We start from the raw sequence: 16,178 nt of genomic DNA, 5'->3' as shown, positions 1-16,178 counted from the left end.
ACTCGAAGAAGTTCATTTTGTAAACTAAAAGCTTAAAGTTAAAAGTTAAAGGCTATGTTAAATTAAAACTTTAAAATTGCATTGTGTTTTGGGTATTCGCTCACAAGACATGGCTCGAAGAAAATTAAATTAAACTTTGTCTTCAGCGTTTTTGCCATTTTTCAAAAAGCAAACGAGACACTTTTCGTAAATGAAAACTCAAAAATGCTGCTTTTTCACTGAAACGTTGATATTTAAACAGAGCCTCAGCGACTGTGGTAATAACTGTTTTCCTGCTGCAGTTGGAACCTGTCTGGTGCGTCGCAGTTATCCTCACATTCATTTTCAACAGGTCAGTCTGAGAAGCTGGGCAGAAATGTGTCAGCATCAGCTAAACTCCTCTGCGCAAATTAAATCAAGGCCCCCATTAATATTTCATCTTTTCATCGCAGAATATTTGCTTGTTTCTGTGATTGAATCAGCAGACGTATTTCATCTGGCGGTGGCTCGAGAGCCGTGAATCCTGCGCGGGGAACAATGAGCATCGACTGTTTTTCTCAAGACGTCAAACAGGAAGACGAGTCTGCGCCGCAGCCCCGACGTACACGTATACACACTGACCCCTCGCATAAATAAACCGGCCTCCCGAGTATACGAGCCACTACAGATGCCTCACATCCGCACGTGTCCTTCAGACAAAGACATGTTACAGTTCGACCTGGAGCTGCAGGGCCTCCACCCCCTCAGTCCGTGACACATAACAGACCCCCCCCCCCATCTGCTTTCTGTCTCTTTAAGCACTCACAATTGCACGCGCACGCTTTCTGAGAGGGGTGGACGCTAACTTGTTGCTCAGATGGAGGGATAAAAGCTGATTAAATAGTGTTGGACGGGGATAAGATGAGCGCGAGGACTCGGGAGGTGATGATACAGGAGTGGGGGGAGGAGAGGGTGTCTGCTTTATCTCCCCGTGCAGTTTAAGACCGTTACCATTTATGGTGGAGCTGATGGAATAGTTGCTGCTCTGCCAACTATGTGACACAAGCCCATAGTCTATTTACTGGGGAAGGTCAGCCTCTCTCTCTCTCTCTCTCTCTCTCTCTCTTTACATAAGAAACTTCCCCCGGTCTTTACGGCCACAGAGGCGGCCCATCGCTCTCCTCAGCTTCCCCTGATGGATGACCCTGATGCCGAGAGAGTTTGAGTACAAGTCGAGATGCATCTGAAAGATGCGAGCATTCAGGGAGTAACAGGGTGAAATTCACGGCTTCCTCTTTTATTTATTTTTTTTTTTTTTGGGAAATTGGTTCTACTGTTGTACTTGAGGCTTCTTCACACCGACATGAATATTGATTCGGCGTACGGCTGTTACACGACCACAGACTCACTCCTGGGTGACGGTTTGACTTTTATTAACCCCAAAAGCTTTTCCCTTGGAGACAAGCGCACACAGAGCCCCCTCTTTGAACCCAGGAGTGGCGGTGCGCGGCGGTTTTAGCTCGCAGCGCGCACGTTTTCGTCTGGCTCTTTCTCACTTTGCGGCTGAGGACGAAGACGAGGGCAGAGGACGCTTTCAGGTCAAGAGCTGCATCTGGAATTACACTTGCTGCTTTTGTGAGTGTTAAAAGCTGAAAAGCTGCAATTTGCCGGTTGAGGAAACCGCTGTTGACCCTTGTTGAGAGTTAAAGAATGCGAGAACAACCGAGCTTTGAATTTTAAGAGAGATGGAAAACGGAGACGTTCGCTGCCTGGAGGCAAGAAAAGTTGAGTCAGGACACACAGCAGCAGGAGAACCATGTATGGCTGCTGGAGTTTGTCAGTAAAAATGAGTCCTCCTTATCTTACATTGTAAAAGAGATAATGCAAAAGGTCAGCCGCAGTATTTTGACTTGAAAAGCGATTCACACTCGTCATCTCTCTTTCTTGGCGTCTGCTATGGGACGAAACACACGGTGGTGTCAGAGCCTTTCGACAACCGCGGCTCCTCTCAGGTGTTCCCAGTCCGTCGTGGTCAGTGGCGATCAAGAGCGAGCCAACAGAGGGAAAGTGGTGACGGACGGACGAAGTACTGCAGTCACTGCAGTCAGCTGGACGGAATGTTCAGGATCTGCTGCTGACATGGTGTCAGATCCCACAGCTCCCGTTCGGCGCTCTAATGTCTCCAATGGGAGGGAACGCAAACAATTATGTGTCAATCTTCTGTCCACATGCTTAAAAGTCCAAAACACGTTCTTTGTGTCAGTGTTTGCAACGATAGTCAAGTTGATAATAAAAACTTACACTTATTAATGAGTTTTTCAACTTTAAAAATACTTATTTTCCACCATAAATATGTTACAAATATTCAGTGATGTGTAGAATGTGCCCTGACATATTCATTGTAAGTACCGCTAACAGCGCTAAATTGTCACTTGAAAGTTGCAGTACCGGTCCGGCAATTTGTATTTCTTGGGGAGAATTTCAGAGGATGCGACGTAATAATGCACGCTCCTGCTGGCCTGATTTAGTTAGGTTTCATTTTGTCCGCCATTACTCCGCCAGATGCTTAGCGAGCAACAACTGAGCAGTATTGAGGATGGATCTTCCAGAAAGTAAGAAAAGACCGGCTTCTAGCACTGCCACAGCTCCAGCACAGACCCCACCAGGCAGAAGAAACTTAAATTTTACTTGAGCGCGACTAAAAGAGCGAGGAAGGAGTTCCCCTCTTCTGTGCACGTACATGGCCGCAAGCTACAGGCACGAGCGTTTCACTAAGCTGCAGTTACGCCCAAGGCCTGCAGGGGCCAGTGTTTTGCATGAAACGTGCAAATTCCTAATGCAATTCCGACGATGATCTCTTAATGTCTCACATCATATCAACCACCTTTTCTATTCTTGTCAATCTGACTTTCATTGTAACATTGAGTAGTTTGCGCTGCAGGCAGCCTTCAGATCAAATGCTTTTGTTGAACTGGACTTCTGATCAAATTAAGTTTATTATTCTTTTAGTTTGTTTATAAAAATGTTCTCATCTCTTCGCTAAAGTCAGGCGTATCGGTATATATATCGTAAGGTCAGATGTATTTCTTTTCCATAGCTGTTGGTGCACAACACAGCATAACGATGCAATATTTGCTTCCAGACGCTGGAAAGACCCATTCTTCCTTCAACCAGAGACAATATTTATTCAGCTTTCCTCCTTCTCCGTCACAGGAATGCGTTGCCTTATAACGGTTTAACGAATGAGGGCGACTCCAGCGGTGCAATCAGAAGGGTAGAGAAGTGATCAAATGATGGATTCAGTTATTTCCTGGTTCACTGGGATGTCAAATAACATGCTGCCCGTGTTTAGTGAGTTTACCTCTCTGCCTCTCCATCCTTTCCACACTGTCCTGCGCTCAGCTTTCTGTCTGTTTGCCTCAGAGAGCAGCTGTTTATGCAGAAAATGTTTACAATTTCATCAAATACTGTCAGGGACTGAGGATGATGAGGTGGAACGGCAAACAGGAATGTTTGTCCTTATAGAAAATAAGAACGCGAGAAGTAGGAACAATAGGTTAAAAAACCACATCGAAACAACAGATGTGGAGAACGAGGCGAACAGCCAGCGGTCTTTTCACCACGTTCCTCTCGAGAAGAAAACACTTTGGAACTGAAACAAGTACAGACGACCGTCGGGCAATCGAATCAGCATAAATCTCTATTTATTATAGAGGTGTAAATTCAAATAATAAACAACCTTTCTTTTGGCAAAGAATATTTTCTTTCACTGTGTTTAATAAGAAAATTGGAGATTGAATACCTACTGGGCAGTTTAAGCATCTAATAATCAGTTGTTTTTTTTGTTTCTGCTAAATAAACCAAAATAAGTATAAAAAATGTTATAAAGTGAAAGAAGTTTTTGTAGCAGAGTTAACTATGAGGCATAGTTTGTTACGGAGACCTGGCTGCAAGTCGGTGAGTCGACCCCGTTCTCCGAACTTTTACCTCCTGACTGCTTTTATCTCAACTCACCCCGGACCACGGGTAGAGGTGGAGGACTGGCAACCGTGTACAGATCCAGCTACACCTGTCGGCAGGTACCGGCAGATTCATTCTCCAGCTTTGAGCTTCAGACATTTGTGATAAACTTTGATACTCCAGTCATGTGCGCATTGGTGTATCGCCCCCCAAAGTTCAACAAAGATTTTATTCAGGATTTTACAGACTTTCTATCAGGTTTGTCCCTGAACTTTGATCAGTTTTTAATCGTTGGGGACTTTAATATTCATGTCTGCTGTGAATCCAGACCTCTGGCCAAGGACTTTTTAAATCTGATTGATTCTTTTAACCTGACACAGTCGGTGTCGGGCTCCACACACGTCAAAGGGCACACCCTGGACTTGGTGCTGTCCCATGGTCTTAATGTAAGCATGATTGATATTTGTGAAACGCACATTTCGGATCACTCTGTGATACTATTTGCGGTGACGCTGTCTCAGTGCGTGGTCGCTCCGCGCGCTCCAGCTCGTCGGTTGCGCACAATTAATTCCCAGACAGCCTCCTCGTTTGCCGACACTTTCAGTGAATTGTATCGCTTTGACGTGCAAAATCTCTCTTTGGATGAACTTCTTTTACATTTTCATAGCACTTGCACGAACGTTTTAGACGCGGTAGCTCCTTTTAGGCTAAAACGCCACAAGCCCAATGCGCAACCCTGGTTAAATGAAGTGACGCACAACCTCAGACGCGCATGTAGGCGCGCTGAACGGCAATGGAAGAAGGACCGTCTTCAAGTCTCCATGCAAATACTAAAGGACAGACTCATGGAGTATCAGAGAGCAGTTAGAGCTGCAAAAAGTGCTTTTCTGTCAAACCTGGTGTCCACAAATTATCACAAACCCCAGTTGCTTTTCAACACGCTGAAATCTGTTGTAAACCCGTGTGATAAAATCATTCCTGCGCCCTCAGAAACCCTTTGTGAAAATTTCCTGTCATTTTTCACAAACAAAATTGCTGCTCTCAGATTAGCTTCTTTGTCCGTAGAGGACCCACTGGCTCCATCAGTCTGTCATTCCAGCTTTGACAGTTTTGAACCTGTGTCTCTAACTGAACTAACTAAAATAGTTCAGCAGCTGAAACCCTCTTCTTGTCCTCTGGACATCGTCCCAAGTCGCTTGTTTAAGGATGTGTTTGATTGCATTAGTCCTTGTATTCTGCAAATGGTGAATGTCTCTTTAATGTCTGGATGTTTTCCGTCATCACTGAAACATGCTGTTATACAGCCACTCATCAAAAAGATGAACCTGGATCCAAATGTGTTGTCTAACTTTAGACCCATCTCAAAGCTGCCCTTTGTATCCAAAGTTTTGGAGAAAGCCGCCTATAACCAATTGCAGACTTACCTTGATTCAAACAAAATTGGAGAAAAGTTCCAATCAGGGTTCAAACTACGACACAGCACTGAAACTGCCCTTTTAAAAGTTTTTAACGACCTTCTTTTAACTGTTGACGCAGGAAAATCTGCTGTCCTTCTGCTTTTAGACTTGTCCGCCGCTTTTAATACTGTGGATCACAGCATCCTCCTGTCCCGCCTGAAGACACATGTAGGCATCAAGGGTTCAGCACTAAACTGGTTTCGATCCTATCTCTCTGATCGAAGCTTCTCTGTAAATCTGGGCCAATACTCATCCTCTGTGTCTTCCCTGAATTATGGCGTTCCCCAGGGTTCAATACTAGCACCTGTCCTGTTTGCTCTATACATGCTCCCTTTGGGTTTTATCTTCAAAAAACATAAAGTCTGCTTTCATTGCTTTGCAGACGACATCCAGGTTTATTTACCTGTTACGTCCAGTAACTGTCAATCTGCAGTAAAAAAACTGCAGGACTGTCTCAGTGACGTCCAGACATGGATGAGTGCTAACTTCCTGAACCTAAATAAGGACAAAACTGAGATTTTGGTGTTTGGTCCCAATAATCCCCTGCAAGGACAAGACAGTGCTATTGGTCCTCTGTCCTCCTTCTGCCGTCCTTTTGTGAGAAACTTGGGGGTGATGGTCGACCCTTTGTTTAAGTTTGACAAACACATCAGTTCTGTCATTAAGACCAGCTTTTTCCATTTGAGGACTCTGGCCAAAATCAGATCTTATCTTCCCCTGGCTGATTTTGAAAGAGTGATACATGCTTTTATAACTTCTCGTTTGGATTATTGTAATGCGTTGTATGTTGGGCTGGACCAGGGCGCCCTGCAGCGCCTGCAAAGTGTACAGAATGCTGCTGCCCGGCTCCTGACTAAAACAAAGAAGCGGGAGCACATCACCCCTGTGCTGTGCACTCTACACTGGCTGCCTGTCCGCTTCCGAGTGGAATTTAAAGTTTTATTAATCACTTTTAAGTGTTTTCACTCCCTGGGCCCCCCATACCTGACTGATATGTTGCAGCCCTACATGCCGACCAGAGACTTGAGGTCAGCTGACCAGCTCCGGTTGGTTGTCCCGAAAGCCAGGCTCAAAACCAGGGGTGACAGAGCCTTCTCTGTAGCAGCGCCCACCCTCTGGAACAACCTCCCCCTAGATGTCAGGTCCTCCGAGTCTGTGGGACAGTTTAAATCCAGACTAAAAACACACCTCTTCTCGAAGGCCTTTAAACACTAGCAAAACCGGAGTATATTCTTGGTGTCTTATTTGTCTTATCTGTGTTTTTTTTTTTTTTTTTTTTTTTTTTTTTTTATTATGTTTAACTGAGCCTGTTACTTTATTTAGTTATTTATCCTTTTCTTTTACTTCTGTATTGCTGTGCAGCACTTTGGTCAACGGAAGTTGTTTTTAAATGTGCTATATAAATAAAATTGAATTGAATTGAATTGAATTGAATGTTGTTTTGACAGTTATATATCCTTTATCGTCATTAAAAAAATATCCAAGGATCCTCAAATTAAGCTTTTTGGAGCGCAGGATTTGCATAAATAGTTTAACATTTTTTGAGACATGATTATTTGCTTCTTAGCAAAATGAGAAAAACAAGACTTTTGTTTGATTATCCCTTTTAAATGAAAAGCTTAACCTGCTGTCCTAAGTTAGTACCTGGAATTGTCTCACTGTTTTTCTACTCACACGTCTTGTTTGTTGAATTAAGTGTATCGTAAATGACATTTGCCCCTCAGCACGGAGTTATGTAGCAGCAGTGAGTCTTTGTGTGGATCACAGCTTTGGACATAATTATCAAAGATGCAAGTGGGCAGATCTGTGACATAGTTTCATATCAACCAGAATACCAGGGTTTTGTCTGTTTTATTTATTATAATTCTTGACAGATTTCAAAGTCTGGTCTGAACCCTGCAGCTGATTGGTTGCCGGTGTGGGTCCCTGAGCAAGGCCCTTCACCCAGAAGTCCCCCAAGCACCATAATGTTTCATCCCACTGCTCAGCTAAGCAATTTCCCCCCTGGGATTAATAAAATATTTTCTCTTCTATTGCCATCAGCAGGCAGAAAGAAAGCCATCCTTCTTCCGCAGTGGCTCGTATGTCTTCACCGGCAGCCAAGAAGAAGAAATCAAATGAATTTATTATACCTTAAGTAACACGGAGTTGTCAGCTCTTTTGCATTGAGGTGAAATGCTTCAACTCAGCTCACACTGAAGTTTGCTTAACATTAAGCTGTGCACTTTGTGTGAATTCCTGAATTATCTGCTGTTGTTGAAATGGAGGTTGGTCTCAAGGTTGGCAAGTTATTTCAGAAATAAGTGGATTTGACCCTGTTTTGCAGTTTTGTCGAAAATGTTTTGTAAACGACGGAGGCAATGCAAGGCAAATGTATTTATATGTAGCGCCATCCAGACACAAAGCAATTCACAGTGCTTTACAGGGAAACAAAGAAAATTCAGAAAATACATTGAAACAAGGCCGTTAGGAATCGGCGATTAAGGGATTAAAATGAGTTCTCTACGTCTTTCTCCCTCTGCACCTTTTACTTTGTTACTGTACAAGTGCAGAGATAGACTTTCTAATCACTCAGATGTTCTCATCATTATTATTAGATCACAGGAAAAATCAGTCTGGAGTGGATCGAATTAATGCTGGAAATGTCTTTTGTTGTCGCTTATCCAAGAGAATTACTTACTCGAATCAACACACACACACACACACACACTCACACACACAGCATTTATATGCCTTATGGGGACAATGCATTGACTTAAATATGCTTCCTGCAGACTTCAACCACAGTCTGACCATTAAACATCCTTCACCTCAAAATGTACTGAATTCCCTCCTGGTGACCTCCTTTTCTGTCCCCAGGGTGACACGAGTGCTCATGAGTTACTGTGTAATCAGGTTAAGACCCTCACCAGTATGGGAGAACACACACACACACACACACACACACACACACATACTGGCATGAAACCTAACCATCATAGAAGAGTGTCTAACCTCAGCTGACCTAAATCCTTGAACTTTAAGTGGAACATGAGGCCTAAAATCAGGCCCTTGCTTTCAGTAATATGACTAATATGAAGTCTGGTGTTTTGTTCTCACCCAGTAAGTTTATCTCCACAAATATAGACCCCACACTGTAAGACCCCCATTTCGTATTTAAATGTTCCGGTTGACAAAGTCCTTCATGAGCTGACCTGGCATTTCCACCCACATACATGGAGACATGTATGAAATGTTTTTCCTGCCTCATCTCTCAGTTTTTGAGTCAACAATTGTGAAGACCAATCACTGAAAAAGTCTATTTTTGATCAGCATCAGCACTTTGACCATTAAAACCACGAGTCTCAGCCTGATCTCAGCCCTGACATTACGTTAGTTCAGTGTTCCAGCGTCGACATCAGACCCCACAAGTTCAGCGTGCGGCCAGGTTAAAGACCGGTCTGGAAGAACACGGGCTTCAACCGTCACCACAGTGCGGGTCAGTCAAGGACATATTGCTGAGTATCACTTGAGTGGACCATCCATTCATAAAATGTATTACTTTTGCAATTACTCAAACCTTAACCATCATAATTAAGTGCCTACGTTCAACCATGAAACCATGATCATAACTCCAACCTATACTTAATTTGAAACCTCAGCCCTGCAAACCCTGAGGTCATAAAAGACATTACTGCATTTTGGTGAGTCTGACCCTACAAGTACACCATGCCTGCATGTCTCAGACCCCACAGAGGCACTGAAACAGGAACACACACCAGCAGACACCGCGCTGCATCATTGACAGTCTGGAGTGCAGCATCCCGTTTAGATTAGATCACATCAGATTAGATGACATTACATTAGCGCTAACCAGATTACACTATTCCTCATCTAACACACTCTACCTCCCTAATGCTCCCGCAGCCTCATTACCCAGGAAACAGCCATCAAAGGAAGCAATCCACAGAAAAAGCAGTGTCTCTCTCACGTACACTCTTCTTCTGCACATGGATGGATTATTCTCCCTGCAGGAAGCACACGCCACAACAGACATTTGTCTTTTTAGAGCTTCCTTCTGTTTGATAAGGTAATGACTGCAAACCTTTTTTTTTTCCTACTTCAAAAGTTCCTGCGTGTTCGACGTGTGTGTGAACGGGGCTTTTTTTTTTTAATTTATTTTATTTATTTATTTTTTTTTTATGGTCTCGTTCTTTTGTGGTAATCTTGCATGATGTCTGAAGAATGCCTAATATACAAGCTGGAACAATAGCGGGGGCAGGAACAGTGGGGGAAAAATAATGATCTGAACCTCAGTCTTAAGGCCAGATGTCTGCAGTCCAAGTCTCACCTCATAAAAAAAAAGTACTTCTTGTTCTGGCTTATCAACCGCATCAGTTACAGAGTGTTTGTGTGTGTCTGTGTGTGTGTGTGTGTGTGTGTGTGTGTGTGTGTGTGTGTGTGTGTGTGTGTGTGTGTGTGTGTGTGTGTGTGTGTGTCTGCCTTTAAGCGGTTTGTGTGAACAGTAAATTGTGCATACGTGTTCATGAGTGTGGGTGCAGAGTTCACCGTGTGGCCTGTAAATCCTCCTATTTTAAAAAGTGGAGATTTTAGGAGCATGCGCAAAACGAGTCCGAAGTGGCAGAAAAAGCTCGGGATGAGGCCTCGTTTACTTGACAAGATATCCAAGTGAAAACAGAAAGAATCTGGAGCACTTTGGGTGCTCAGAGCCAACATTTTTATAAACGCTTGAACTCTGTCTACAGCTTAATTGATGTAATAGATTAATCAAGTTAATGGCAAACATGACCACGATGAAGCGTGTCAACACTTTAAATAGACATTACGTGACCTCAGTGACACACAACATGCAAAACAAACACAAAGTACAAGAAACCTGAGACTCAAAATGGCGCAGAGACTCAGAACAGCCACAAAATTGACGTTCAATCAAACCATAATGAAGCAAAACATCGTGACACAGCACACGGTACCCACAAACAGATGTAAGATGACCAGTGTGAGGCGTTTGCGTTGCGCTCAGGGCTCGTTGGGAGATATCGATATGATTTCCTTTTGTTTTACGAGCGAAAAAAAAGTTTCCAAGTTAAAACAGTATGTAGTTATATTCTCATCTGATTTTTTTTTAACGATTTGAAACAACAAAGTGGACTGAAATTAAATCTAGCGTACAATTACAGAGTGAAAAAAACAAAACAATCATAACAAATTAAGCACAAAACAAATGGGCACATCAAGATGGAAATCTACTACTGTTTTACATAAAATCACTAAAATTTGCATAAAACACAACGATATGACAAGTTTACTGGTGCTTTATTGATTCCCTTGTGAAATACTAATTCCAGTCAGAGTTAACCCACAAAAACATGACTGATCAGCCCACGGTGTGGTGATCAGAGTGGAAACATAACCAGCACGAGTCAGACTGATCGACTTATTGATGTCACTTTGGATGTTCTTCCATCTACGTTTACGTGTGTGTGTGCGTGTGCGTGCTTACGCGTACCTGTTTTAGCATAACTGGGTTTCAAGGTTATTCATCTGGAGGAATACATATAACATCTGCGTCCGTTTACCCTTTGAGCTTCTCTTAATTGCACAGCGAGCTCTTCTTGCACATGTGAAGGATTTGCCGCCGCCGCCGCCGCGTTCATCGGCGCACAATGGAACGGTTGGATCAAACGAACGGGCTCGTCCGTGTGTGTGAACCCAGTGACAGACATGAGAATCAGAGGGGAGATGAAACAGAGGAGGTGGTGAACAGCACGATATTCCATTTTTAATAATTTTGTAGAACTCTTTGTACAGTTTTGGTTTTTTTTGTATCTTAAAGATTGCAAGTCTTTAAAGCCACGGCTCCTTTTTAAAAGAAGCATGATGCACCACTTCCATGCGACTCCAGCCGCAAATCAAGATTAGCCTCTGTGTAATCTGCTTGTCCTCGAATCGCGCTGGAGCACTGCTGCAACCCCCAAAACTGGCAACCGCACGAGTCCCCAATTATTCCTTCATTTAATTAGTTGCTATTTCAGTTGACCGCTTATCTTAGAATAGCAGTGGCAGCAAATGTGAACTGCCCCAAGTTGCATATTCTCACAAAAAACTTACTGTGCAGTGGCGTGAATACTGGGTTTTAAAGCTAAATGTGCTGCGATGTGAAACTATGAGACACTGGGAACAAAACAAAAACTGAAGGGGATGTAGCGAAAAACTTTGAGGAATAGACTTATAGAAACACTGATGAATAATGCATGTGATTCAAAAGAAGATTATATAGAAGGTCCAGTGGTCCTTAATCACAAATAAAATTTAATAAAGTATCCCAGAAAGAAATGTAAAATACTCAAAATGGGTCTCAAAATAGAAAGACACGCATAAAACGGTCTTATATTCACTGAGATTGGGAAAATTACACACATCTGTTAAAACAATGAGAAAATTAGAAGCATGAAACACAAAACAGCCAGAATGTCAAACTGATACACCACAGTGAGATGAAACATGTTCACTTTGCTCACTATCAATGAGTGTAAGAGATCCAAAGTTCCATATTGAGTGTTAAAGTACTAGATTGGTCTTCGTCTCCATATTGGTCACCAGACCACATTTTCAGGGTCTTGTCTTGACTTGGTCCAGGCTTCTTGAAGTCTTAAACTTTACTTGGTTTCTGACCCTTTAAGTCTTGGTCTTGCTGTTGGGATCATGTGATCTTGATCTTGACTTGGTCCCAGCTCCTTAAAGGCTTGGTCTGAAATCAGAAAAATGGATCGCAATAATATCTTGCAATATGAAAAACACAAGGTAGTCTATCATTAAACTAAAAGTGTCTCCTTTTAGGGATCGTGACAGTCTCGCAGGACATATTGGGGCCCATTACATCCCTGTGCCATGAACAGGAACCCCCCCCATCATAATCCCTCTCCAGTTCTTGACACGTCCTTCCTTGTAACAACAGCACTGCTCTAACATCTTCTCTTTGCATTGCCCTTGCTCTCGACCTCATGCTATCGCTCCAGATAACAGAATTAGCATAATGCTTCTATATGGCGCATAGCATAAGGTCTTTTAAAGGGGGAAGCAGTTCACTCCAATCCAGATACTTTTAAGTCATCTGGGGCTGGAGGCTTTTAAAAGTTGAGTGCCGGTTTTATGGCGGGACCTCGGCTCTCTTCCTCAATATGGCGCTCACGTAAATACGACCTCCCATATCCTCTGACATACAGTAAACCTCGCTCAGTGCTCTGCTGTAAGTGTGCGGCTTTCATGGGCAAAATATAAACATCAGTTCTGATGTATACTGAAAGACCAAGAAAGGAGAAAGGGGTCCGCCGGGGCCCACAGATTCCTGTTTACCCCGAGGTACCTCGCATTTTAATCCGGCCCTGTCTGCTCGGATCGCCTCGGGCTCTGAGTTATGGTGCAATATTGGGCCTCGGTGTTGTCGGGCCTCTTGTCTCTTGCCTATGGGCCTCGTGGTAAAATTCAAACCTCGTGGGATTAATGACTTAACACCACGCAACCAATTGTAAGCGTTCTCTTGTTAAAAGTCACTTCAAGCTGTCAGGATCCTCCGACTGAAGTCCGCTGTTGATGGCAGTCGGTTTTGACACGTTTTGTTTCATCCACTGAGCAAATGACCTGCTTTGGCTTCCACATTAAAAATGAAGTTCTGTGAGCCTGCTGACCATTTATGAGATTCTTTAGTTTGTAGTCGATGAAGTGAAAAAAGAAATTGAACACCAAGCTGAACTGTTCCCTGCTTTCTTTTTTCTTTTTCTTTTTTTTTTTTTTGAGAGACATCAGGACACACAACAGATATTAATAGGATTTTTGTTAATGTATGTGTTTTATATTCAGAAAAATGACAAATATTACAGTTTGATTCACTAGTTTAAACACTTATTTAACATTCTTTTTCGACCAATTTTCAGAAGATTGTTTTTTTTTCTTCCATATAGGTAACTAGAAATTACATTGAATTTATCCATATATCTTAGCACAGTATAAACAGCTGAGTTCATAAAACTAACAAGACTTTTGTGTGTTTTTTATCATTTTAAACGATAGTTTTTATTACTATTTTGAAAGTCCTTGAGCAAGGTGATAAAATCTTGCTGTTATATTTAGGCTTATTTGAAATCACAGGGAGTTCTATTTGAAAAATTAAATGAAAAGAGGCTTGCTGTGAATATTTGCATTTTTTTTTTCTAATCAGTGTCTCATGTCTTTTTTTTCTAATCAATACACACCTTAAATAAATGTTTCTTCACATGTGGATTCTTCTCACGATGCATTTATCAGAGCTGATTGGGTGGTAATAGATAAAATGTGTTTGGGTTGGATGAGCCATGAAACTGATATTTATGTTTTCAGTGTATCGTCTTGTCATTAATCAGGAACATTCACTGGTTTTTACTCACGGACGATAGTTTGCTTGAAGAGCTGAGCAGCTTGCTGGCTGCTCACCAGGCTGCCAGGTTCAGTGTTTGAATGCCTCACTGCCAAACATGAAGAATAGGCATCAGTTGTTTTAGTTTCGGGCTGCAGGTAGGGAGACTTCAGCCTTACATGGTGAGACGATATGTCTGCGCTGCATCGGTCAGCTTGATTCACTTTGTGTTTTTCTTTCATTCCTGTTTGTGATCCAGGTTTAGGGTGACTGGAGTCATTTATCTGAGTGGGTTCGGTGGCGGAAGCCATCAGGAAAGCTTGAGAGCGACAGTGAAGCCAGTTTCCTTCGCTTTCTCTCCATAATCCTCATACCTGTCGATCTATCTTCACTGGTTAGCAGACGCTTTCATCTCAGAGACATAAACATCAATCCAGTGTCAACCTGTTGGATATACTGTGATGTTTACAGCGTCAAATGTAAGCTAAGCCATTATTGTTCTTGAAATATGGTGCACTTTACAGAATTCATCTCTCTCATACCTGTTGGCAGTGCAACAGGTTCTACCTGTGACAGTGTTTCATATAAACCAGCCGGCGCTGTTGCTTAAAGGCTTCAGACAATACAGCACCGCGACACCGCGCAGGGAGCTGTTACTCACCCGGAGATGCTAATCTCTGTATTCCTTTCTGTGTGTGTCCTTGCTGGTGTTGACTAATGGCTGCTTTAAACAGTGGAGGTGTTTGGTGATTAGTGGCGGCCCACCAGGACGGGCTTTAATGACACACACTGTGTTTACATTACATTGCATTACCTCCCGGGTCAGCCTGGGGATAGTGCTGTTTCTGGACGATGACTCTATCTACACACACACGCAGACACACACACAAACACACAGACAGAATGATCTAAGTGTAAAATATACAGTTGCACATACAGGTTTATGATGGAGAAGATTGAAAACTACATCAGACCTTCAACACCTTCAATCTTCTTTGTCTGGCCGGCGCGCTGTGTGTGTGACACACTGTTCACTTTGTGTAAACTGTTCGTTGTACAGAGATGAACGGCCTGGCGAAGCCTGTCTGGGACGCTGTGCAGTCTGCAGGCGCATTACGGCTCTCTCAGCGGCTCCTCTTCTCCTCACCGATAATTATAGACGCTCTCCACAGAAGTCCGATTTACATACCGTGTCGAATTTTTGACGCACTGCGCCTTTTGTCTTTTTTGCCTGAGCTCTTCTGTCTACTAGTTATTTTCTGCTTGTTTTTGTTTTTTTTTGCTGATCTCTACTTAGACCACACACACACACACAATTTCCTTACTGGAGATTTGAGCAGACGTCAACACTGTGATTCTGATTCTGGTGCCCAAGATTGTACAGGATTGATCTGTCGTGGAAGAAGTAGCCAGTGTCATCGGTGTATTGATGCCTCATGCTCATGTCCCCAGGCAGATGTCGATCTCGGTGTCCCTATGGGATTAAATTTACTGTGCTTTTAGCTTCTGCTGTCGACAGGCACTAACTACTGTCTGTTTTCTTTCTCCAGCCTGAAGAGTTGACCAACGCCTTGGAGATCAGTAACATCGTGTTCACCAGCTTGTTCTCACTGGAGATGTTGCTCAAGGTTTTGGTCTACGGGCCGTTTGGTTACATCAAGAACCCCTACAACATCTTTGATGGCATAATCGTGGTCATTAGGTGAGAACTCCAAAGAAATCCTGTGTATAACTGAGTCTTAGAATCCCCTGGGATAACTCTCTGACATGGCTGTGCTGGGATTTCAGCTGATGGAGTTTTAGCCAGATACAAAAGTTCAGGTCTTTAAGTACGCTAATTCAAAACCTTATTCCCTCAGAAGAGCGCAGTTTAAGGTTTAGTCCTGTTCTCGAGGATCTTTGTTTTGCAAAGTATGCCTGTTGTACTTGAACTGATGCACTATTTAGCTAAAATTAAGATTTTTTTTTTTTTTTTTTTTTTATTGCATTTCCCTACATAATTGTAGTGCCTTGTTATTGCAGTGGTACCCCTGGAGGAAGCAGTGTGCTTGTAGAAAATAATTTATAAACAAAAATAAGCACCATGATGCTCTCTTATACGGACTTGTTCATAGCGTTTACGAGACTCAGTAGCTTACTGATGATCTAAGGGCTGAAATGACTGTCAATTTCAGAAGAATTATGCTACAGCCTTTTACTATAATTATACCACTGGACTTCTGCCCCTGGCAACACATCATATTTACAATGTGCAAATATGGACATGGCGCAGGCAGCAGGGCTTCATGACTCAACCTTAAACAATACTCATCTAATATGATGCTATTTCATCAATAAAATATCGCTGCGTATTCATAATAATGAGAAAATGGCAAAACGCAACAGTAAATGTGAAGAAACCTGATTGTGTT

General features: G+C 42.7%; 1 protein-coding gene across 15 annotated transcripts in view; it reads left to right on the top strand.

The window, feature by feature from the left end:
* The window catches only part of cacna1g (calcium channel, voltage-dependent, T type, alpha 1G subunit), a 239,695-nt gene that overhangs the window by 140,504 nt on the left and 83,013 nt on the right, over positions 1–16,178 (top strand). For all 15 annotated transcript variants that reach the window (XM_030097523.1, XM_030097525.1, XM_030097518.1 and 12 more), the window contains exon 11: positions 15,318–15,469. In XM_030097523.1, coding sequence (XP_029953383.1) covers positions 15,318–15,469 — 152 coding nt within the window. The remainder of the gene's footprint in view (positions 1–15,317; positions 15,470–16,178) is intronic.

Source organism: Salarias fasciatus, chromosome 8 (assembly GCF_902148845.1).
Source record: "Salarias fasciatus chromosome 8, fSalaFa1.1, whole genome shotgun sequence".
NCBI lineage: Eukaryota > Metazoa > Chordata > Actinopteri > Blenniiformes > Blenniidae > Salarias > Salarias fasciatus.
Note: the sequence above shows the minus strand (reverse complement) of the source record. Positions and strands in the feature narration are given on the sequence as shown.